The sequence below is a fragment of the Callithrix jacchus genome, chromosome 14, assembly GCF_049354715.1.
Source record: "Callithrix jacchus isolate 240 chromosome 14, calJac240_pri, whole genome shotgun sequence".
NCBI classification, from domain to species: domain Eukaryota; kingdom Metazoa; phylum Chordata; class Mammalia; order Primates; family Cebidae; genus Callithrix; species Callithrix jacchus.
Genome location: NC_133515.1, coordinates 66,915,673 through 66,941,089, shown reverse-complemented (window position 1 = coordinate 66,941,089; position 25,417 = coordinate 66,915,673). Strand labels below are relative to the sequence as shown.

At 44.0% G+C, this 25,417-nt stretch overlaps 2 protein-coding genes across 8 annotated transcripts in view; one reads left to right on the top strand and one right to left on the bottom strand.

Moving 5' to 3' along the window:
• Nucleotides 1–1,165: 1,165 nt before the first annotated feature.
• Nucleotides 1,166–24,097, top strand: MSH6 (mutS homolog 6). 3 transcript variants are annotated; one of them, XM_078349396.1, is made up of 10 exons: nt 1,166–1,488; nt 8,083–8,279; nt 13,152–13,321; nt 16,077–18,621; nt 20,731–20,996; nt 22,198–22,315; nt 22,861–22,950; nt 23,367–23,521; nt 23,626–23,825; nt 23,930–24,097. In XM_078349396.1, exons 1-10 carry the CDS (start codon nt 1,310–1,312, stop codon nt 24,009–24,011), a joined length of 4,002 nt encoding a protein of 1,333 aa, XP_078205522.1. In that variant the 5' UTR covers nt 1,166–1,309; the 3' UTR covers nt 24,012–24,097. The 3 variants fall into 3 exon arrangements, with proteins under 3 accessions (XP_078205522.1, XP_035128506.2, XP_078205521.1); XM_035272615.3 differs by having other exon boundaries at nt 1,166–1,511; XM_078349395.1 differs by lacking the exon at nt 1,166–1,488 and adding an exon at nt 1,642–1,748.
• The window catches only part of FBXO11 (F-box protein 11), a 100,922-nt gene continuing 99,571 nt past the window's right edge, over nt 24,067–25,417 (bottom strand). For all 5 annotated transcript variants that reach the window (XM_078349398.1, XM_078349399.1, XM_078349400.1 and 2 more), the window contains exon 23: nt 24,067–25,388. In XM_078349398.1, the coding sequence (XP_078205524.1) occupies nt 25,259–25,388 (130 nt within the window). In that variant the 3' untranslated portion in view covers nt 24,067–25,258. The remainder of the gene's footprint in view (nt 25,389–25,417) is intronic.

Here is a 25,417-nt window from a genome sequence, read left to right as displayed (position 1 = left end):
TCTCTGGAGGGTGTCACATATTATGCCGGTGGGGGAAAGAGACCAACTCTCAAATACTAACTGAAACAGTTGGTTTAATTGTGCTTGCTTGGGCAGCACATATACCAAACTGGAATGACCCCTGCACAGGGATGAAATGCAAATTCGTGAAGCGAATACGGTATGTATTTTATTTTTTAGCACATACCACCTTTGGCAATATTTTTTTTTTAGGTTGATTTGATTACTTGCCAAGCAACGGAGAACCTTCCGGCAGAACGGTCTCCACGAACAAGGCAAAGAACTTAACATAGGTTTTTACCAATGCACAGCTGTTGCTGATTGGGGCTGGTTTCTGGCATTCTGGATTTCATATTTATTTAGTTTGGGATAAGGGGACAAAGAATTGCCTGTCTGCCACTTTCTTTCTTGAATTTGAATAGAAGCTTTTTATTCTCACAGCCTCTTAGTTTTCTAAAATTTGAAAAAATCCTGCAAAGACACACCTGGGCCAAAGGGCTCAGATAACGGACTGTGGCCCTTAAGTACCTACCTCAAAGGTTATTGAGACAATAGATTTAGTTACCAGATGTAAAATGCTGGGATCAGTGCTTGGCAAAGGAAGGCTTTCTACAGCTGCAGGTTTTTACCATACACAAGTAAAAGGCATCGCTAACGAATGCTATTACAACATTCACTTAGCATTTACCAAGTGCCTACTCGGTACGAATCGAGAATACAACGTGAAGGTGAACTGCTAACTAAACTGGTCCCTTTCGCTCCGGCTCCTGCGAAAGTGCTCTAATGGCAGGAGGTCACGCGAGCGCCGGCGCGTTTCTCCCTGCGGGCCCCTTTCCGTGGCCTCGGGTCACCCCGGCTACCCTAGCTCAGGGAGTGCGCGCCCCAGCTTCTCCGCTTCCGCTCCAGAGAGGAAGGGCTTTCCGAGCCCGCTAGCCCCGCAGCTGCAACGGTCCTCGGGTCGAAATGTTCCGGCCCAGATAGGCCAGCGGCCTGCGGGAAGAGGCGCTCAGCGAGGGTCGCTCCCCGGTCGGCGTGCCGACCCCGCCCCTCCTCACGTCGCCGCGCGCCCGGGGGCGGGGCTTGGCGCGTGCCGCCCCCGCACGGCGAGGCGTCCGTCCATTGGCCACTGGGGCCCGGGTACCTCCAGCGGAGCGCGCCTCCCCCCGGGTTTCCCGCCAGCAGAAGGCGCGCGGTAGATGTGGTACATTTAGGTGCTCCGTCCGACAGAACGGTTGGGCCTCGCTGGCCGTCGGTATGTCGCGACAGAGCACTCTGTACAGCTTCTTCCCCAAGTCGCCGGCGCTGAGTGATGCCAACAAGGCATCGGCCAGGGCCTCACGCGAGGGCGGCCGAGCCGCCGCTGCCACCCGGGCCTCTCCTCCAGGAGAGGATGCGGCCTGGAGCGAGGCTGGGCCTGGGCCCAGGCCCCTGGCGCGCTCCGCGTCACCGCCCAAGGCGAAGAACCTCAACGGAGGTCTGCGGAGATCCGTAGCGACTGCGGCCCCCACGAGGTAGCGCTCGGAACCCGGGGATGGGAGGCTCGCACAGGGGTTGGGGGGCCACGGCCTGCTCCTGGGCTCCGAGGCAGGGCCACAGAGGTGGCTTAAAGGAGTGCAGGGGCCGAGTCTGGAGCATTTCGGGGTGTAGCTTGTAAACAGGGTTAGAGGAGAGAGGCTGTGCAGGAAGAGGGTTGGAGGGGAGACGCGGAGAGTTCAGGAGCTTTGGAGGGAGGAAACGCGTCCCGCCAGGTGGGGGGCTGGGAGATGGAAGGGGCGACGCGGCCAACTCCGGGTGGGGAGGGGGCCCGGGAGGCGGGAGAACTGGGGGTGGGGCGGGAAGGGGAAGGCGCCGAGCCCGTTTGGTGTGCGGAAGGGGGCAGGGTGGAGGGGAGGAGGAATGCCTGCGGGAGGCGGAACGCCGCGAGCCAGGTGGCTAGGGGTGCGAAAGGAGGTTCCCTGGCCGGCGGATATAGTGAGCTGGGGCTCCAGTAGTTTTCGAGGTAGACACTTTTGGGTAGTTAAGAGCCGCGGTCACCCAGACGCCGTGGGGACAGTGGGCCCTCCGCCCGGATGAGGGGCCGCCGAGGGGGTGGGCCGCGACCCGAGAGTGCGGGGTGGGGGGGGAGTGTCGCTGTGCGGACCGCGGGGCTTGATTGGGCGGAGTGCGGGCGGGGCGGGGCGGGGGGAGCCGAAGTGTTTGGGATCTGGCCCGGTCTTTCCGTCGTAGGTAGACTGCACGTGTCTATTTTCATAGACAAATGAAAATAGAAGCTATATTTTGACGCACGTGGAAATTTCGTGTCGAGTGGAAAATATTTTCTTTTATGAAATAGTGTAATTTTTATGGGGCAAGGTAATGTTTTCGAAGTTGAGGGTGGGCTTTTAGAGGCCTTAATCTGTCCCTGGGCAAAGATGTGTGGACACGACCCCGGGGAAGCGGGACGGGAGTTGTCCTCACTTTCTGGGCAGTTCAAGGCCTTTTTTTTTGTTTTTTTTTTTGAGACGGAATTTAGCTCTTGTTGCCCAGGCTGGAGCGCAATCTCGGTTCACCTCAACCTCTGCCTCCCGGGTTCAAGCGATTCTCCTGCCTCACCCTTCCGAGTAGCTGAGATTATAGGCATGTGCCACCACACCCGGCTAATTTGGTATAGTTAGTAGAGACGGGTTTTCTCCATGTTGGTCAGGCTGGTCTCGAACTCCCGACCTCAGGTGATCCGCCCGCCTCGACCTCCCAAAGTGCTGTGATTACAGGCGCGAGCCACCGCACCCGGCCCGTTCAGGGTTTTTTATCCGTGCAGCAGGCGACATTTTGAAAAGCTCACTTTTACTGTTTGCCAGCTATTAAAAACACAAAGTTCAGTGGTAGCTATTTGAACAAATGAATAAATAGAGTCTCAGAAAAAACTCATTCAAGATAAGAGAGCTAGTTAGTGTTTTTTGTTTGTTTTTGTTTTGAGACGGAGTCTCGCTTTGTCGCCCACGCTGGAGAGCAGTGGCACGATCTTGGCTCTCTGCAACCTCTGCCTCCTGGGTTCAAGCGATTCTCCTACATCAGCTTCTGGAGCAGATGGGATTACAGGCGTGTGCCACTGTGGCCTGGCTAATTTTTCATATTTTTAGTAGAGATGGGGTTTCACCATATTGGCCAGGCTGGTCTTGGAACTGCTGACCTGACCTCAAGTGAGCCACCGCGCCCGGCCGCTAGTTATTGGTTTTGAGTAATGGATTCACATTCCCTGAGTTTAAAGTGTCCTATAGAAATTCTGAGATTTTTCTAAGTGTAATTGTAATGTTACCCTTGTTCAAGTGACTGTTTCCCACAGTTTTAAGTATATATAGTTGTGCATGAGTAGAATCTGCTTGTGGGGAACAGAGCTGGCATTCGCAAAGGCAGACTCATGGTTAGAAATGATTTGGACCGGGCGCGGTGGCTGACGCCTATAATCCCAGCACTTTGGGAGGCCGAGGCGGGTGGATCATGAGGTCAAGAGATCGAGACCATCCTGGTCAACATGGTGAAACCCCGTCTCTACTAAAAATACAAAAATTAGCTGGGCATGGTGGTGCACGCCTGTAGTCCCAGCTACTCGGGAGGCTGAGGCAGGAGAATTGCTTGAACCCAGGAGGCGGAGGTTGCGGTGAGCCGAGATTGCACCATTGCACTCCAGTCTGGGTAACGACAGTGAAAATTTCATCTCAAAAAAAAAAAAAAAAGAAAGAAAAAGAAAAGAAATGAATGATGTGGCCAGGAGCGGTGGCTCACGCCTGTAATCCCAGCACTTTAGGCCGAGGAGGGTGTATCTCCTGAGGTCTGGAGTTCCAGTCTAGCCTGGCCAACATGGTGAAACCGTGTCTCTACTAAAAATACAAAAATTAGCTGGGTGCTGTGGCACACGCCTGTAGTTCCGGCTACTTGGGAGGCTGAGGCCAGGAGAATCACTTGAACCCGGGAGGCAGAGATTGTAGTGAGCTGAGATCACGCTACTGCCTTCCAGACTGGTGACAGAGCGAGACTCCCATCTCAAAAAAAAAAAAGCATGATACGTTATGTTTACTTCAGCATGAATTGATGACTCCAAACCAAAGGGGTGTATTTATTGTAAGGATGTACTTTACATTCATGTTGAATAACGTATGTTGTTTCTTGAGGTTTAAGAGACTTGTAAAAATAGGGTATTCAAAAAAGATGAGTATTTGATACCAGGTTTCTAAAGAAATCTCAGTGTCTAGATCACTTTGCTGAGCACAGCATTAGGCATTTTCAGTCCTGGATACCACCATGAACAGGACAAAGCAAAGAGGCAATTCTAGACTCCCAAGTGGAAAGGGGATGGAGAGGATGCAGGTCAGGCTAGGGTCTCAGCTCTGTCAACCAAAACCAGAGGGACAGATAGGGTTAGACAGGTTATAGTTAGAATGGGAAGCTGGTTCAGAAAGAGGAAGGTCTGCAAATTGTGGGTAGGCTGAAGGAGGAAGGAGCAAGGGGCATTGGAGAGATCCAATCACAGAACAGTCTGATGAGCTACAAAGACATTTGGATTATTCCATGAATCGTTTAAGCCTTAAAACATGTTGAGTCCCTTTGTTTGTTTGTTTGTTTGTTTTTAAAGAGGGAGTTTCCCTCTTGTTGCCCAGGGCTGGAGTGCAGTGGGGCAGTCTCGGCTCACCGCAACCTCTGCCTCCCAAGTTAAAGTAATTCTTCTGCCAAGTAGCTGGAATTACAGGTGCCTGCCACCATGCCTGACTACTTTTTGTATTTATAGTAGAGACGGGGTTTCACCATGTTGGCCAGGCTGGTCGTGAACTCCTGACCTCAGGTGATTCACACACCTCAGCCTCCCAAAGTGCTGGATTACAGGCTTGAGCCACCATTTTAATGTTTGTCATTTAGATTTCCTTTTGTGCTGAAGTATTTGTCTTTTGCTGTTTCTTTTTTCCCCTAGTTCTTTGTCAGTTGTGTGTGATGTAAATGTCTTCTTCCACAATGTGTTCTTTGATTTAGTTTATGCCGTTGTTGCTGCGGCTGTTGAATAATAGAGGTCTCACTATGTTGCCCAGGCTAGTCTTGAACTCCTGGTCTCAAGTGTTCTCCCATTTCAGCCTCTCGACCTGTTGGGATTACAGGTGTGAGCCACCACACCCAGCCTTATGGCATCTTTTGATGAACAAATTATTGATTATAATATGGAATTGTCCTTTTATTTTCTCTATGGTTAATGTTTCTATAGGTTTTATTTAAGAAATCCACAGGGAGGCTGTGTGCAGTGGCTCACGCCTGTAATCCTAGCACTTTGCGGGGGCTGAGGCAGTCCAAAATGGATAGACCCTGTCTCTCCAAAAAAATATGAAAATTAGCCAGGCTTGATGGCATATGCCTGTAGTCGCAGCTCCTTGGGAGACTGAGATGGAAGGACTGTTTGAGTTTAGGAGGTTGAGGCTGTAGTGAGCCTTGATCATGCTATTGCACTCCAGCCTGGATAGCAGAGTGAGACGCTGTTCCCCCAAAAATAATTTTAAAAGTTGGTGAAAATGTTGATTATATGTTTTAGGGACAACTAGTAATTCACACCAAATTGTAGACTACAGAGAAGGCAAAAATAATATGATTTTAAAGCAAAATTTAAAAGATCTGTTTAGTAGTCAGGCATGGTGGCTCACGTCTATAATCTTAGCACTTTGGGAGGTTGAGGCAGGCAGATCATGAGGTCAAGAGATTGAGACCATTCTGGCCAATATGGTGAAACCCCATCTCTACTAACAATACAAAAATTAGCTGGGCATAGTGGTGGGCCCCTGTAATCCCAGCTACTCAGGCTGAGGCAGGAGAATCATCTTGAACCCAGGAGGTGGAGGTTGCAGTGAGCTGAGATAGTGCCACTGGCACTCCAGCCTGGTGACAGAGCGAGACTCTGTCCCAAAAAAAAAGATCTGTTTAGTATATACTTAGACAAAGTCGTTGCTTTATTATATCAAAGTTTTTACATTTTATTTTGTAAGCTGTCAGCTTTTCCTCTTAACGGTTTTCTCCACTGTCTTAAAAAAAACCCTGAGAATGCCAGGCGTGGTGGCTCAAGCCTGTAATTCCAGTACTTTGGGAGGCTGAGGCAGGCGGATCACGAGGTCAAAAGATTGAGACCATCTTGGTCAACATGGTGAAACCCCGTCTCTACTAAAAATACAAAAAATTAGCCGGGCATGGTGGTGCGTGCCTGTAATCCCAGCTACTCAGGAGGCTGAGGCAGGAGAATTGCCTGAACCCAGGGGGCGGAGGTTGCAGTAAGCCGAGATCGCGCCATTGCACTCCAGCCTGGGTAACAAGAGCGAAACTCCGTCTCAAAAAAAAAAAAAAAAAAAAAAAAAGCTTTAAATGATGTCTTAAATGCCTGGTATTCTCGGGTTTTTGTTTTTGGTTTTTTTTTTTTTTTTTTTTGAGACGGAGTTTCGCTCTTGTTACCCAGGCTGGAGTGCAATGGCACGATCTCGGCTCACCGCAACCTCCGCCTCCTGGGTTCAGGCAATTCTCCTGCCTCAGCCTCCTGAGTAGCTGGGATTACAGGCACGCACCACCATGCCCGGCTAATTTTTTGTATTTTTTAGTAGAGACGGGGTTTCACCATGTTGACCAGGATGGTCTCGATCTGTTGACCTCGTGATCCACCCGCCTCGGCCTCCCAAGTAGCTGGGATTATAGGCGTGTGCCACCATTCCCAGCTAATTTTTATATTTTTAGTAGAGATGGGGTTTCACCATGTTGGCCAGGTTGGTCTCAAACTCCTGACCTCAAGTGATTGGACCACCTCGGCCTCCCAAAATGCTGGGATTACAGGCGTGTAATCCTTTTTTTTTTTAATTTTTGGAATTTTTTCTTTCTTTTTTATTTTTGGATTTTTTTGGTAGAGTTGGGGTCTCACTGTGTTGCCCAGACTGGTCTCAAATTTATGGCCTCAAGTGATCCTCCCTCCTTGGCCTCTAAAGTAGCTGGGACTACAGGGGTGCATGCCACCCAAACAGCTAATTTTTTAAAATTTTAAGTAGAGATGGCACCTTATTGCTTAGGCTGGTCTTGAATTCCTGGTCTCAAGTGATCTCCCTCTTTGTCTTCTCAAATTGCTCACATTACATTCGTGAGCCATTGCACCTGGGCTATATTTATATTTTTTGAAGGAAGGGATACTTTATATTTCATGATTCGGTCTAAATCATGTGGTTTCAATTGGCTAATTGTTATTCAAAAGTGTCTAAATGTTCTTGTTATGTGCCTATTTTAATTTTGAAGTTATTCAGTGAAACCTTTAAGCAGGCCTAGGTATCTAATACTTAGGGATTATCAGCAGTTTGTGGCCTCTCTATTACTCTTCTGTACTATTCTGCATTCTGTACTTGTTTCACTCTTCTGCAGCTCTTCTGTATTCTCTTAGATTCCCCCTCCCTGCTCCTGAAAACTCACAGGGCTAAATCTGTTTTTGGTTTTGTAGCAATATATACTCTGGCACATTAGGCACTCACTTGTTGACTTGAGTTTTTCTGTAAAATTAGTCTGTAGTAGGAGTGCTAGGTAGCTTTTGAAATACACAGGAGTATAGCTGGAGAAAGATTCCAAGCAAGTCTGATAAATTAGATAATTTACCTAATTAGTAAATTATATAATCAATATGCTTTATATTAATATTGTGAGATAGATCCTGTTTCTGATATGTACATACCATATTGTATAGGTGATACTAATTTGGAGAGCATATACTGTGATTCCATGCCTTTTTCCTGTGGTCAACATTATACCAAAATTCTGCATGGTTTTTAAACTTTGATTCTGAGAAAGTGTCTCACCCTAATAACGTAACTTAGTATATTTGTGTTTGTTTTCATAGTTAATTATGCATTATGATATCATTTTGCTTGCTTTTTTAAAATGACTTCAGTATCTGACTTTATATTCTAGAATTTCTGTGCTTCAATATAAATGCCAGAAGACTTCAAAGGAGTCTTAATGACACCTTTCCTGGAATTGTTTATTTGTAGGTAACTGCCTTTAAGGAAAGTTGACCAAATATTAACTAAGTTATGTATTTCCTTTTGGCAACAGTTGTGACTTCTCACCAGGAGATTTGGTTTGGGCCAAGATGGAGGGTTACCCCTGGTGGCCTTGTCTGGTTTACAACCACCCCTTTGATGGAACATTCATCCGCGAGAAAGGAAAATCAGTCCGTGTTCATGTACAGTTTTTTGATGACAGCCCAACAAGGGGCTGGGTTAGCAAAAGGCTCTTAAAGCCATATACAGGTAAGAGTCACTACTGCTGTGTGTGTATGTGTGTGTGTGTTGTGTGTGAGACTTTCCATAAGGTGAAAAAAAATTTTTTTTTTTTGGAGATGGAGTCTTGCTCTGTAGCCCAGCAGTGGCATGACCTTGGCTCAACACAACTTCTGCCTCCCGGGTTCAAGCAATTCTCCTGCCTAAGCCTCCTGAGTAGCTGGGATTACAGGCACACACCACCAGGCCCAACTAACTTTTGTATTTTCAGTAGAGATGGGGGTTTCACCATGTTAGGCTGGTCTCAAAATCCTGACCTCATGATCCAACCGCCTCAGCCTCTCCAAGTCCTGGGATTACAGGCTTGAACCACTGCACCTGGCCCATATGGTGAAATTAAATTAAGCCTATTTTACCCCAGCAAATTGCAAGGGTGGCAGTTGTGAAAGCTTCTGGCATGGGAAAGGAATGAAACATGTAGCTGGTCTTTAGCCGGTTTGTTTTGTAGAATGGAATTTTTATTTTTGTCCTTTGAGTGACTTATAGCAATATTATACCCTTAATATAATGAGGGTAAATTAAACTGTCCCCCCATCTTGAAGGGTCCAAGAAAAAGTTAATGTCATCAGGATACATACTTATAGATCAGTGACATTATCTAGGAAAGAGAGAGAGATACACTGCCTGGCCTCCAAACTACTCACTCATCAGCACATCTGAGTTGAATAATTTCACACCAAACTTCTGAACCATAACTTTTTTCTTTCCATGTCCAGTCTTATTTATCATAGACATAAACAGTCCTGCATTTTTAGCCTTACTTGGGCTAGGTGCACCCCATCGTATCTTGTACAAGTTCTCTTTCGTTGTTTTTTTTCTTTTTTTTTTTTTTTTGAGAGACACAGTCTCCCTCCAGACACAGGCTGTAGTGCAGGGGTGTGATCTCAGCTCACTGCAACGTCTGCCTCCTAGGTTCAAGTAATTCTCTCTTTTTTTTTTTACTTTTTATTTTTTTAAAAAAAGATGGCGTGTTGGTCAGGCTGGTCTTGAGCTCACGACCTCAGGTGATCTGCCCGCCTTGGCCTCCAAAGTGCTTGGATTACAGGCCTGAGCCACCACACTGGCTTATTTTAATTTATTTTTTTTTAATGCAATTCTCTTACCTCGGCCTCCTGAGTTGCTGGGATTACAGGCACATGACATGTTGCCTGGCTATTTTTTTTTTTTTTTTTTTGTGGAGACGGAGTTTTGCTCCTTTTGCCCAGGCTGGAGTGGGATAGCGTGATATCAGCTCACTGCAGCCTCTGCCTCCTGAGTTCAAGGGATTCTCCTGTCTCAGCCTCCTGAGGAGCTGGGATTACAGGTGCATGCCACCATGCCCAGCTATTTTTATGTTTTTAGTAGATATGGGATTTCACCATGTTGGCCAGGCTGACCTCCAGTAATCCACCTGCCTCTGCCTCCCAAAGTGCCAGGATTACAGGTATGAGCCACTGCACCTGGCCACCCAGCTAATTTTTTATTTTATTTTTTGAGATGGAGGTTCATTCTTTTTGCCCAGGCTGCAGTGCAGTAGTAGCATGATCTCCACTCACTGCAACCTCTGCCTCCCAGGGTCAAGTGATTCTCCTGCCTCAGTCTCCCGAGTAGGTGGGATAATGGGCACCGGCCACCATGCCCAGCTAATTTATTTGTATTTTTAGTAGAGATGGGGTTTCACCACATTGGCCAGGCTGGTCTTGAACTCCTCATCTCGTGACCCACCTGCCTAGGCCTCCCAAAGTACTGGGATTACAGGCACTGTGCCCAGCCACACCTGGTTAATTTTTAAACTTTTTTTTTTTAGAGATGAGGATCTTGCTCTGTTGCCCAGAGTGGTCTTGAATTCTTGGCTTCCAGTGATCCTCCTGCATCAGACTCCCAAGTAGTTGGGTCATCTGGCTAAAGTAACTTATTTTCTGATACTGTTTACTTATATTTAAAATCATCTCATTTGGGTTGCTTTGGGGCTGGGTGTAGGGGCTCACGCCTGTAATCCCAGCACTTTGCAAGGCCAAGGCAAGCAGATCACCTGAGGTTGGGAGTTCAAGACTTTCCTGACCAACATAGTGAAACCCTGTCTCTACAAAAAAATAATTAGCTGGGCTTGGTGACACATGCCTGTAATTCAGCTACTTGGGAGGCTGAGGCAGGAGAATCGCTTGAACCCAGGAGATGGAGGTTGCAGTGAGGCAAGATGGCGCCACTGCACTCCAACCTGGGTGACAGAGTGAGACTATCTCAAAAACAAAAAAAATAGGCTGGGTGGGGTGGCTCATGCCTGTAATCCCAGCACTTTAGGAGGCTGAGGTGGGTGCATCATGAGGTCAGAAGTTAAGGACCAGCCTGGCCAAGATGGTGAAACCCCATCTCTACTAAAAATACTAAAATTAGCTGGGCATGGTGGCGGGGGCCTGTAATACTACTCCTTGGGAAACTGAGGCAGAGAACTGCTTGAACCCAGTAGGCAGAGGTTGCACTGAGCCGAGATCGCGCCACTGCACTCCAGCCTGGGTGACAGAGCAAGACTCAGTCTCAAAAAACAAAAACAAAAACAAAATAATAAAAATGAGCTCTCATTGAATCAGTTGATAGATGAGGTCTCTTCCAGGAACAATTTTGAGATTTAAAAAATCTTTGGCAGAATGACTTTTTGTGTATGTGATGGAGTCCCCGGTTTATCACCCAGGCTGGAGTCTGAACTAAAAGCTACCCTTTCAAAATGTAAAGGCCGTTACATTAGCACATTGGTTGGTTATTCTTTTATGCATTTAGACATATCTGATCTAGTTTTCTTTGGGACAAACTCAGAGCTACATTTAACTGACAGTATAGTCTCTGTCTTCCTGAAGTTTGTGGGTTTTCTTTTTTTTTCCCGAGACGGAGTCTCACTCTGTCACCCAGGCTGAGTGCAGTGGCACAATCTGTGCTTACTGCAATCTCTACCCACTTTGGGTTCAAGTGATTCTCCTGCCTCAGACTCCCAATTAGCTGGGACTACAAGTGTGCACCACCATGCCCGGCTAATTTTTGCATTTTTAGTAGAGACGGGGTTTCACCATATTGGTTAGCTGGTCTTGAACTCCTGACCTCATGATCCACCTGCCTTGGCCTCCCAAAATGCTGAGATTATAAGCATGAGCCACCGCACCTGGCTAGTACATTCTTTTTTTTTTTTTTTTGAGACAGAGTTTTGCTCTCGTTACCCAGGCTGGAGTGCAATGGCGCGATCTCAGCTCACTGCAACCTCCGCCTCCTGGGTTCAGGCAATTCTCCTGCCTCAGCCTCCCGAGTAGCCTGGATTACAGGCATGCGCCACCATGCCCAGCTAATTTTTGTATTTTTAGTAGAGACGGGGTTTCACCATGTTGACCAGGATGGTCTCGATCTCTTACCTTGTGACCTACCCTCTTCGGCCTCCCAAAGTGCTGGGATTACAGGTTTGAGCAACCACGCCCGGCCCAGTACATTCTTAAGAAATGGTCTCCCGGGTGTGGTGGCTCACGCCTATAATCCCAGCACTTTGGGAGGCCGAGGAGGGTGGATCACGAGGTCGAGAGATCAAGACCATCCTGGTCAACAAGGTGAAACCCTGTCTCTACTAAAAATACAAAAATTAGCTGGGCATGGTGGTGCACGCCTGTTAGTCCCAGCTACTTGGGAGGCTGAGGCTGGAGAATTGCTTGAACCCAGAAGGCAGAGGTTGCGGTGAGCTGAGATTGCACTCCAGTCTGGGTAACAACAGCAAAACTCCGTCTCAAAAAGAAATGGTCTCAAAACCCTTTTAAATTTTCTGTCTCACTTGAAGAGGTATGCCCACCTGTTTAGGGCTGTAGACCCAGGTCATTATAAGAGAAACTAAGTATTCCTGGGTGACCACATAGGGCAACTTCAAGGAGGTAAAATTGGTGATTTTAGTTTCACCAGTAGTTTTTCCCTGAATATTTATTCCTTGTGTGCTTTATTGATATCTGTATCAATAAAAAGTAATGGCACACTACAAATTACACTTTTTTTTTTTTGAGAGGAAGTCTTGCTCTGTTGCCTGGGCTGGAGTGCAGTGGCACGATCTTGGCTCACTGCAACCTCTGCCTTCCGAGTTCAAGCAATTCTCCTGCCTCACCCTCTTTGAGTAGCTGAAATTACAGGCATGCACCACCACACCCGACTAATTTTTTATTTTTAGTAGAGATGGGGTTTCACCATGTTGGCCAGGCTGGTCTTGAACTCCTGACCTCAGGTGATCCGCCCGCCTCGGCCTCCTGCTGGGACTACAGGTGTGAGCCACTATGCCTGGCCCACAAATTACACTTAATTGTTGTCATTCTTGTTCATTAGGGCAAATGTTGTAGGTTGAGTCAAGTATCCAACCAACAAGTGTGTGGGTGTGTATGCACGCGTGCTCATAAATTTTTTTTTTCCATTGAGACAGAGTCTTGCACTGTCACCCAGGCTGGAGTGCATTGGTGCAATGTTGCCTTACTGCAACCTCTGCCTCCCAGGTTTAAGTGATTCTCCCACCTCAAGTCTCCAAAGTGGCTGGGACTACAGGGCACACACCACCCCCACCCCCAGCTAATTTCTGTATTTTTTTGGTAGAGGTGGGGTTTCACCACATTGCCCAGGTTGGTCTTGAACTCCTGATCTCAAGTGGTCCACCTACCTCAGCCTCCCAAAGTGCTGGGATTATAGGCATGAACCTCCACACCTAGCATGTATGTATGTATGTATATGTATGTGTAGACAGACAGACAGATAGTGATGGGGTTTGCTGTGTTGCCCAGGCTGGTCTTGAACCGCTGGGATTACAGGTGTGAGCCAGTGCACCCAGCCCTTATTATTTATAAATATATTTCTTTCTAGGTTCAAAATCAAAGGAAGCCCAGAAGGGAGGCCATTTTTACAGTGCAAAGCCTGAAATACTGAGAGCAATGCAACGTGCAGATGAAGCCTTGAATAAAGACAAGATTAAGAGACTTGAATTGGCGGTTTGTGATGAGCCCTCAGAGCCAGAAGATGAAGAAGAGATGGAGGTGGGACATTGCAAGCATTCAGTTACTTCTCTTAGGAGGATGATTGGGGGCAAAAAGGGGAAGGGTGTATTAACAAGATACCTTGTTTTATATATGTGTGTATATATAATGTATTATTTTATTATACATACATGTATATTTCTGTACTTCCCTGGACTGTAGGTTAAGTTAGGTTACTTAGAATCTCAACAGCTAGCATCCTTTTTAGTTAGGTTTTCAAACCTACTAGCAGACTAAGCAAGTAGTAGTACTATTTTGTTAAGACATAGAGAGCTAGGGACAGTAAAGATGGGGTCATATATATATGAAGGTATTGTCAGGCTCTAGAAATTAATTATCCAGTTTTATGCTTTTTTTTTTTTCCAAAAAAATTGAGATGGGGGTCTTGCCATGTTGCCCAGGCTGGTCTCAAACTCCTGAGCTCAAGGGATCCGCCCGCCTTGGCCTCCCAAAGTGCTGGGATTGCAGGCGTGAGCCATTGAGCCCAGCCCCAGCTTTATGCTTTTAATTTTGAGACTTTTTTTGCTGTATTTTGCATCGATAAGAATAGATGCTGGCTGGGCGCTGTGGCTCACGTCTGTAATCCCAGCACTTTGGGAGGTCGAGGCGGGTGGATCACAAGGTCAGGAGTTCGAGACTAGCCTGACCAACATGGTGAAGCCCTGTCTCTGCTAAAGATACAAAAAAATTTAGGCGGGTGCCTGTAATCCCAGCTACTCGGGGCTAAGGCAGGAGAATCACCTGAACCCGGAAGGTGGAGGTTGCAGTGAGCTGAGATGGCGTCACTGCACTCCAGCCTGGGCAACAGAGTGAGACTCTGCCTCAAAAGAAAAAAGTAGATGTTAAATAAACCTTGAAATACAACCTTGGCTCAAACGTTAGTGGTCATGGATAAAGTGAATTAAAATTTGTTATGGGGCCAAGAGTGGTGGTTCATGCCTGTAATCCCAGCACTTTAGGAAGCTGAGGCAGGTGGATCTCTTGAGGACAGGAGTTCAAGACTAGTGTGATGAACACAGTGAAACCGTGTCTCTCTAAAAAATACAAAAATTAATCAGGCGTGGTAGCACACACCTGTAGTTCCAGCTACTCAGGAGGCTGAGGCATGAGAATTGCTTGAACCTGGAAGGCAGAGATTGTAGTGAGCCAAGATTACACCACTGCATTCCAGCCTGGTTGACAGCAAGACTTTGACACACACACACAACTTGTTATGGAAGTGAAAAAAAAATTGATTTAAAACAAGCTTGTCCAATCCACGGCCCAGGATGGCATTTAAATCAGCCCAACACAAATTCATAGTTTCTTAAAACATAATTTTGTGATTTTTAAAAAAATTTAATCAGCTGTCATTGGTGTTAGTGTATTTTGTGTGTTGCCTAAGACAGTTATTCCAGTGTGGCCCAGGGAAACCAAAAGATCATTATTCTCTGATCTTCCAAATAAATGAGCTGCATCCTGAGAGAGATTCATGTATAACTAAGCTCAGTTTCATGTTTTGTTCCTGTTTCTCTATAGATGAGATAGGGAATAAGCAAGTTAATAAAGTGGGTATTTAAATTTTAAGGTTGAACTACAGAGATCATTTAGCCTAATGCTGGTTTAACAAATGAGGGAGATCCATGATAGGTAAATGTGCCAGGCCTGAGATGAGACAGCCAATTTTGGAAGAGCAAATACTAGAACCAGTATAAGTTGCTTACTGCTTTCTTAGGCAGTAAGCCTAAGAAATGAGGACATCACCTCTGGGTATTTATGATATATGGTCATGCCAACAGCTTTGCCATAAATAGAACTTCCATAACAGCAATCACTTAATCCTATAGTTAGAGATGGGGTCTCATTATGTTGCCAGGCTGGCCTTGGACTCTCGGGCTTAGCCATTCTCTTAGCAGGTACCTGCTACTATGTCTGGTGCAGCACTTTTTGTGTGTTTTTTAACGTAACCTCAAGATGTTACTGTCTTCATAGTAAAACAAAAGATGAGGCTTAGAACTGGATCAATTTGCCCTCTTTTTACCTCCTCCCATTTCAAAATGCTTGCAGCTCTTAATAGCTAGCATTCCCTTGGATCTGCACTTGAGGTGAAACTCAAGCCTCAGCGCAACCTTCTTTGTTTTAGTCTTTTAGCCAGAGTCAACTTACCCCTGTACCCACTCTGCTTCCTTCATAATGCTACTTTCCCTGGGCAGAGAATCCTTGCCCTTTTCGAATTATGTCACTTGGTAGGGTTGGTGTCTGCCACAGTTACAGGAAGTCCAGAGGGTTTTTTCACCATGCTTGCAGGAACACCGTTGGCATGGAAAATGGCAGTTGTTTTAATGTCAGGTGAAACTGAAGCTGATGTTCCTTGAGAAAGAAGTTTGATTTTTGGAGGTAGGTTTTTCTATTGGTATATGAAGTTGCAGCATATTAAGAGAGTTTACAGTAGTACAGATGGCTCCTCAACTTAGGATGGGGTTACATAAACTAAAGATGTGTTTAACACACCTACCCCACTGAACATTGTAGCTTGGGCTTAGCCTAACCTATCTCAGAGATGCTTAGAATACTTTAATGTTAGCCTAAAATTGGGCAAGATCATCTAACACAAAATCTGTTTTATAATAAGGAATTGAATATTTCATGTAACTTATCGAATACTGTACTAAAAATGATTGCATGGGTACCATTATAAAGTCAAAAAAATCGTGTTGAACTGTCTTAGTTTTTCAAATTTTGATTTGTTTTTAAATATTGCTTTCCTTGTCTACAGATAGGCACAACTTATGTAACAGATAAGAGTGAAGAAGATAACGAAATTGAGAGTGAAGAGGAAGTACAGCCTAAGACACAAGGATCTAGGCGAAGTAGTCGCCAAATAAAAAAACGAAGGGTCATATCAGACTCTGAGAGTGACATCGGTGGCTCTGATGTGGAATTTAAGCCAGATACTAAAGAGGAAGGAAGCAGTGATGAAATAAGCAGTGGAGTAGGGGAGAGTGAGAGTGAAGGCCTGAACAGCCCTGTCAAAGTTGCTCGAAAGCGGAAAAGAATGGCGACTGGAAATGGCTCTCTTAAAAGAAAAAGCTCTAGGAAGGAAGCGCCCTCAGCCACCAAACGAGCAATTGGCATTTCCTCAGAAACCAAGAATACTTTGAGTGCTTTCTCTGCCCCTCAGAATTCTGAATCCCAAGCCCATGTTAGTGGAGGTGGTGATGATAGTAGTCGCCCCACTGTTTGGTATCATGAAACTTTAGAATGGCTTAAGGACGAAAAGAGAAGAGATGAGCACAGGAGGCGGCCTGATCACCCCGATTTTGATGGATCCACACTCTATGTGCCTGAGGATTTTCTTAATTCTTGTACTCCTGGGATGAGGAAGTGGTGGCAAATTAAGTCTCAGAACTTTGATCTTGTCATCTGTTACAAGGTGGGGAAATTTTATGAACTATACCACATGGATGCTCTTATTGGAGTCAGTGAACTGGGACTAGTATTCATGAAAGGCAACTGGGCCCATTCTGGTTTTCCGGAAATTGCATTTGGCCGTTATTCAGATTCCCTGGTGCAGAAGGGCTATAAAGTAGCACGAGTGGAACAGACCGAGACTCCGGAAATGATGGAGGCACGATGCCGAAAGATGGCACATATATCCAAGTATGATAGAGTGGTGAGGAGGGAGATCTGTAGGATCATTACCAAGGGTACGCAGACCTACAGTGTGCTGGAAGGTGATCCTTCTGAGAACTACAATAAGTATCTTCTTAGCCTCAAAGAAAAAGAGGAAGATTCTTCTGGCCATACTCGTGCATATGGTGTATGCTTTGTTGATACTTCACTGGGGAAGTTTTTCATAGGTCAGTTTTCAGATGATCGCCATTGTTCGAGATTTAGGACTCTAGTGGCACACTATCCCCCAGTACAAGTCTTATTTGAGAAAGGAAATCTCTCAAAAGAAACTAAAACAATTCTAAAGAGTTCATTGTCCTCTTCTCTTCAGGAAGGTCTGATACCAGGCTCCCAGTTCTGGGATGCATCCAAAACTTTGAGAACTCTCCTTGAGGAAGGATATTTTAGGGAAAAACTAAGTGATGACATTGGGGTGATGTTACCCCAGGTGCTTAAAGGTATGATTTCAGAGTCTGATTCCATTGGGTTGACACCACGAGAGAAAAGTGAATTGGCCCTCTCTGCTTTGGGTGGTTGTGTCTTCTACCTCAAAAAATGCCTTATTGATCAGGAGCTCTTATCAATGGCTAACTTTGAAGAATATATTCCCTTGGATTCTGACATAGTCAGCACAACGAGATCTGGTGCTGTCTTCACCAAAGCATATCAACGAATGGTGCTAGATGCAGTGACATTAAATAACTTGGAGATTTTTCTGAATGGAACAAATGGTTCTGCTGAGGGAACCCTGCTGGAGAGGGTTGATACTTGCCATACTCCCTTTGGTAAGCGGCTCCTAAAGCAGTGGCTTTGTGCCCCACTCTGTAGCCCTTATGCTATCAATGATCGTCTCGATGCCATAGAAGACCTCATGGTTGTGCCTGAAAAAATCTCCGAAGTTGTAGAGCTTCTAAAGAAGCTTCCAGATCTTGAGAGACTACTCAGTAAAATTCATAATGTTGGGTCTCCCCTGAAGAGTCAGAACCACCCAGATAGCAGGGCTATAATGTATGAAGAAACCACATACAGCAAAAAAAAGATTATTGATTTTCTTTCTGCTCTGGAAGGATTCAAAGTAATGTGTAAAATTATAGGGATCATGGAAGAAGTCGTTGATGGTTTTAAGTCTAAAATCCTTAAGCAAGTCATCTCTCTGCAGACAAAAAATCCTGAAGGCCGTTTTCCTGATTTGACTATAGAATTGAACAGATGGGATACAGCCTTTGACCATGAAAAGGCTCGGAAAACTGGACTTATTACTCCCAAAGCAGGCTTTGACTCTGATTATGACCAGGCTCTTGCTGACATAAGAGAAAATGAACAGAGCCTCCTGGAATACCTAGAGAAACAGCGCAACAGAATTGGCTGTAGGACCATAGTCTATTGGGGGATTGGTAGGAACCGTTACCAGTTGGAAATTCCTGAAAATTTTACCACTCGCAATTTACCAGAAGAATATGAATTGAAATCTACCAAGAAGGGCTGTAAACGATACTGGACCAAAACTATTGAGAAGAAGTTGGCTAATCTCATAAATGCTGAAGAACGGAGAGATGTATCATTGAAGGACTGCATGCGGCGACTGTTCTATAACTTTGATAAAAATTACAAGGACTGGCAGTCTGCTGTAGAGTGTATCGCAGTGTTGGGTAAGACTGAATAAGCTTGTTCCTCAGGCTTTGTTAAGTAGTGCTCTGTGTCAGCTGTATATTATCCCTAAACATAAGTAACAAGGTATATATATGTGGTACATATTTTGACCTGCATATACATATTTGCATCCTGACTAGGTTGCCCACAGCAATTTAAGTCACTCACTTGAAACTCGCTTTTATCTTAGTAGCCCTTTGGCCTTCAGTCCTTTTTTTCTTTTTGAGACTGGGTCTTGCTCTGTCGCCCAGGCTGGAGTACGGTGGCACAACCATGGCAACTGCAGCTTCAACCTCCCAGGCTTAAGTGAACTTTCCACCTCAACCTCCCAAGTAGTTGGGACTACAGATAAGCACCACCATGTATGTTTAATATTTAAATGTTTGTAGAGATGGGGTCTCAGTGTGTTGCCAAGGGCTGGTCTTGAACTTCTGGGCTCAAGTGATCCTCCTGCCTTGACTTCTCAAAGTGCTGAGATTACAGGCATGACCCACTGCACCCAGCCCTTTCTTCAGTTTTTAATCATTGAACAAAAGGTTTTTGTTTTTAGACAGTCTCTTGCTCTGTTACTTAGGACAAACCTCTCGTGTCAGCCTCCTAGTTAGCTAGGATTTATAGGTAAGCACTGGCATGGAGGAGAAGGGGGAAGGGAGATGAAGTTTTCCTGTGTTGGCCAGGCTGGTCTCGAACTCCTAGCCTCAGGTGTCACTGGAGTGCAGTGGCACCATCTTGGCTCACTCTTAACTGCTGCTTCCCAGGTTCAAGCGATTGTCCTGCCTTGGTCACCCAAGTAGCTGGGACTACAGGCACAAGCCACTGTCCCCAGCTAATTTTTATATTTTTAGTAGATATGGGGTTTCACCATGTTGGGCAGGCTAGTCTTGTCCTGATCTCAGGTGATTCACCTGCCTCAGCCTCCCAAAGTGTTGGGATTATAGGCAGGAGCCACTGTACCTGGCCCAAAAGATGTTTAAATGTGGTGTATACTTAATGAGACTTTTAGATCCCATTTGATTTTTAATTGAACTTTTTAGTATTCGGTGAATACTGTTTCGAGGTGCTTTGTTACACTAAGACTATCTCTTGAACCATCATTTTAAACTTGTTTTATTATAACCTTTGCATTTTTTCCCATTTTGTATTTCAGTGAATCCATTTGCATACAGTTTTAAAAGGTCAATCATTTTTTCTTCAGGGAAACTGTCAAAGATTCTTTCCTGCAATTGACTTTTCAAAGCCCTGAGTTAGAAATTTTCAATTTGGCAACTATCTCAACTTCATAAGCAATTCTGTTCTTTAACTATCATGGCCAACATTACCTGGAACCTTTGCTGTTTTATAGTTTAGGTTTATGTTCTATATGTTTTAAAATTTTTTAGACAGGATCTTCCTCTGTTCAGACTGGAGTACAGTGGCAATGACTATAGCTCACTGTAGCCTCGAACTGCTGGGTTCAAGTGATTTTCCTGCTTCGCCTCCGAAGTAGCTAAGACTACAGGTGGGGGCACCACCACGCCTGGCTAATTTTTGTATTTTTGCTAGAGGCAAGGTTTTACCATGTTGGCCAGGCTTGTTTTCAACTCCTGACCTCAAAGTGATCTGCCTGCCTTGGTGGCCCAAAGTGCTGGGGTTACAGGCCTTGAGCCACTGTGCCCAGTCCTGTTTTTTAATAACCATAGTTTACCTGAATTTGTAACACAGTAACACAAAACTGTTTTGATCTGAACACAACTGTCAGTGGAACAGAACAGTATATTTCCTTTTAATGTGCCACATTTGGTTCCTGGGTAATTTAAACCCTTTCCTCAGCACAGGTGTGCAAAAACCAGTCTTCAGAGATTGTTTTAATATCAATGTGCCAATTTTGGCACATTCTGTTAAGTAAGGCTTAAGTATAGCATCTTTCTGCTGTATCTTTTAGCTTCCCCTTGGCATTTCTCTGGTCCATGAGTTAGAGGGCGAGTACTTTGAGGGGGAGAGATCTTTGGACTCTAATTGAAAGTTACCTCTCATTTCATTATAAGTGTTATAGTGAAGACCTGTGAAACACTTAGGCTGATAAAACCCCAAAAATGATGAAGCTTCACTTTTACCCTCTCTTTTAACAGATGTCTTACTGTGCCTGGCTAACTATAGTCGAGGGGGTGATGGTCCAATGTGTCGCCCAGTAATTCTGTTGCCAGAAGATACTCCCCCCTTCTTAGAGCTTAAAGGATCACGCCATCCTTGCGTTACGAAGACGTTTTTTGGGGATGATTTTATTCCGAATGACATTCTAATAGGCTGTGAGGAAGAGGAGGAGGAAAATGGCAAAGCCTATTGTGTGCTTGTTACTGGACCAAATATGGGGGGCAAGTCTACGCTCATGAGACAGGTAACTGATTCTTAAGGTTTTGTTATTAGAAAGTCGTTTGTGACATTAGGAATAAATATATTACATAACTTAGGTGATCACTTTCCAAACACAGTTACATAAATTTCAGCCAGTGACTTGTTAGGAAGCAAAGAGAAATACTCCCTGTGTTGTAAAATTGAGAATTATACTTCCTCAAACATCTCTGCTTAGCATTAAGGGGAATATATATTAAAAAGGGGAAGTCAGTCATTCAGGTCATGAGGCTCTTTGACTTGAATTAATTTCCTCAGAAGGTAGGTATATTCATAATGGACAAAAAAAAAGGCTGTATGTAAAGATGAAGTATTACAGGTTTATCTTTCAGTTAGACTCATTTGCAGAAACCCTTCATGTGAACAGCGTATGGCTAAAGTTAGGTAGGAAGGCAAATAGTTCATGTCCTCTGGCAGCTGTTGGGCACTGCTCTTTAGCGATGACATGCTGGCCCCTTTTTTGGGGGGGGTTGCACAAGCTGAAGTGCAGTGTCACCATCACAGCTCACTGCAGCTTCAAACTCCCAGGCTCAAGCCATCCTCCTGTCTCAGCCTCCCAAGTAGCTGGGACTACAGGTGTGTGCCACCATGCCTAGCTAATTTTTTTAAAAATTATTTTTTAGGGCCTTTTTGATGTTTATTTTCCCTTCATACCAGGGCTTGGACAGCCACAGATCTTTTAATTTTTTTAATATTTGTAATAGGTTGTAACAAAAAGCGGTGGTAATTGGCTGGTCCCTGCTGCTTTCCTGCATTGTATTATCCTCTTGCTCGTCTAATTTGCTAGAGAGGCAGTATAGTGTGTACACTGGTTTAAATCACAATCACCTGAAAGGAGGACAAAGTGGATTCAGTTGATTGGAATTGGTTCCAAGCATCAGTAGTATTAAAGAGCCTCCTAGGTCATTCTACTCTGGCCAACACAGAATCACTAGGGTAGTGGGTTAGTAAGAAGGCTCTGATGTTTTGAAGGCCAGTCAGGTCCTATGCCTCTTGTCTCTCTTAGCCTCAGCTTTTCTCCATTTTAGCAAATGGATTTCAAAAAGAACAGAACCAATCTATATGGGATTATGAAAGTTTTTCTTAAAGAGTGCCTAACTCTTACATAAGGGTTCATTAGAGAGACAAAAGTATATTGTCTAAACTACCAGTCAGTCATAAAAGACCTTTTCCTCCCTCATTCACAGGCTGGCTTATTAGCTGTAATGGCCCAGATGGGTTGTTACGTCCCTGCTGAAGTGTGCAGGCTCACACCAATTGACAGAGTGTTTACTAGACTTGGTGCCTCAGATAGAATAATGTCAGGTGAGTTGTTTCCCACCTAAGTTCTTATTCATTCATTTAGATGTGATAAGGACATTTGCTTCTTGTATATGAGCCTTTTAAATCTGATGTTTAAGAATTGCATAGTCTTTCTTTTCTTTCTTGAGATGGAGTTTCACTTTTTTGCCCAAGCTGCAGTGCAGTGGCACAATCTCCGCTCACTGTAATCTCTGCTTCCTAGGGTTCAAGCGATTCTCCTGCCTCAGCCTCCCGAGTAGCTGGGATTACAGGTGTGTGCCACCATGCCCGGCTAATTTGTTGTATTTTTAGTAGAAATGGGGTTTTGCCATGTTAGCCAGGAATGGTCTTGAACTCCTGACTTCAGGTGATCCACCCACCTTGGCCTACCAAAGTGCTGGGATTATAGGCGTAAGCCACCGTGCCCAGCCAAGAACTGCATAGTCTCCTAATGAGATTTAACCTTTTATACCAATATGTGTAGCTCATGACAGGCTATATAACCTAGAAGATGAATGCATGTAATATGAAATGAGTATTCGTGTTTTTTGTTTTTTGTTTTTTTTTAGGTGAAAGTACATTTTTTGTTGAATTAAGTGAAACTGCCAGCATACTCTCACATGCAACAGCACATTCTCTGGTGCTTGTGGATGAATTAGGTAAGACATTAAACTTTTCATCTGAAGGCTATCTTAAAAACATCTGAAGGACATCTAAACAACATTAATGTCTTTAAGAGCACGCACTCACCATTGTGGCTCAGACCCATATTTGGAGAGAAAAGGTGATGCTGTAAAAGGTTTTCGATTATCTATTACTAAGGGTTTATACTGCTTAGTTATAATATGGGGATGAGAACACTAATAGGACTCAGGAAGTTTCTGATGTTGAGTGGTACTATATTTTCTTTAAAAGAAATTCCACTCCCCATGGGCTGCTAAGCAGACTTGTTTAGCTAAACAAGGCCTATTTACAGAATGCCTTTGGATGTTGATGTACTAACTGATGCTGTTTTTCTGACCTAGGGTTTTTAATTCCTTTGAGTTATATCCCTATGCATATTTTACTTTAACAGGAAGAGGTACAGCAACATTTGATGGGACAGCAATAGCAAATGCAGTTGTTAAAGAACTTGCTGAGACTATAAAATGTCGTACATTGTTTTCAACTCACTACCATTCATTAGTAGAAGATTATTCTCAAAACGTTGCTGTGCGCCTAGGACATATGGTATGTGCAAACTGTTCCTTTCACAAATTCATTTTTTTTGAGGAAATCAAGTGGGCACTTCTGTTGCTAGCAGATGTATTGCTAATATTTTTCTTTCTTATAAGGCATGCATGGTAGAAAATGAATGTGAAGACCCCAGCCAGGAGACTATTACCTTCCTCTATAAATTTATTAAGGGAGCTTGTCCTAAAAGCTACGGCTTTAATGCAGCAAGGCTTGCCAATCTCCCAGAGGAAGTTATTCAAAAGGGACATAGAAAAGCAAGAGAATTTGAGAAGATGAATCAGTCACTACGATTATTTCGGTAACTATAATGGAATTATAACTGACCTTAAGTTTCAAAAAACAGTAAAAGGGGGAGGGATGATATACTATGAAATATAATTTTTTTTTTTTTTTAATTTTAAGGGAAGTTTGCCTGGCTAGTGAAAGGTCAACTGTAGATGCTGAAGCTGTCCATAAATTGCTGACTTTGATTAAGGAATTATAGACTACATTGGAAGCTTTGAGTTAACTTCTGACAAAGGTGGTAAATTCAGACAACATTATGATCTAATAAACTTTATTTTTTAAAAATGACCATTTTTTCCATTTTCTTTCTAGGAAATTAAACCCTTTTAATTCTTATCTACCTTCTACATAATGGTTATTGAATACGCCACAATATATTAAGTCTAGATGTTATGGTACATGCATACACTTTCAGGCTGTTTTATACCCACTGTCACCAATACACATAAATGGGGGAGGAAAAGCTATGAAACTGTATAGGGCTGTATATACTTGTCTCAGCTTAACGCAGGAAATTGTTTTAATTTCCAGCAGTTTTGTCTAAACTGTTCAAAAAAAAACTATGAACAGAGTTCAAATACAGGACTGTTTTGAAGAGACTTTCTAAAGTGTACTTTAAAACATAGTAGTTTTTTACCTTTCACAAAACTGAGTTACAAGAATACTTTTGTTTTACAGTGCATCCCTTCCTAGGAAGTCTCAATAAAACACTCACTTTTTCTAGGGGTGATTTTGAATGCTGCACAGGGAAGGAAAGGAAATAATAATAGTCTTAACTTTTCTTAAAGGATACCAGAAACATTGCTGGATATAATTTAAGATTAGTGTTTTCTCTTTCATAGAAAGAACGTACATACTGGGACATGAGTACAGTTACAGCAAGTCTAGGTGTGCTAACAAAACAGGGCACATTCAAGTACAATAAGATTTTGCTTGAAATTAAAAACAAACTACATGAGATTAAAGCATTAAAATCATATTTCTCAATCTGAATACATGTTAAAAAAATGAAAAGGAACGCAGAAGTGCTAGCTCACATTTTTACCATATTACAAAAGCAATTGGTACCCATGTCCATAAAGGCAGCAACAAAGCTGCTTGTCTATTGAAGATTACTACTGCAAATTGGACTGCATTCAATGCTAGTTGTAAAAACACCAGCTTTTCAGAAGTTGGTATCTGTACAAAATTGCAGCTTATTTTCTTCACTTCTGTCCCTTCAAGTCTTTACACAGTAATGCTAAAACACCCAGCTTTGAGATCCTGAGTCAATATATTGCCACTTTCTTTTTGGTAGCTTGAGCTTCATAGTGTCAACTGACCTTGTGTATCCATTTTTAGTACAGTCTCTTCCTGTAGCATGGGCAAATATTTTAAATCTTCTTCCAAAAAAATGTTTTAAGTTATGATGTTACAATGGCAGGACTTTTTCTTTAGGGAAGGAATTCAGTTGTGCTGCAATGTATTTGATTCTATAGGTGGAGCAGAGTCATATAGTGTATCTGTATCATGTGTAGGCTCACCAGCTAATGTACAAGGATTAGACAGTGTTCCAGCACCACAGTCACAGAAAAACCTAAAGCAAAATGAAAACCCAAATATTAG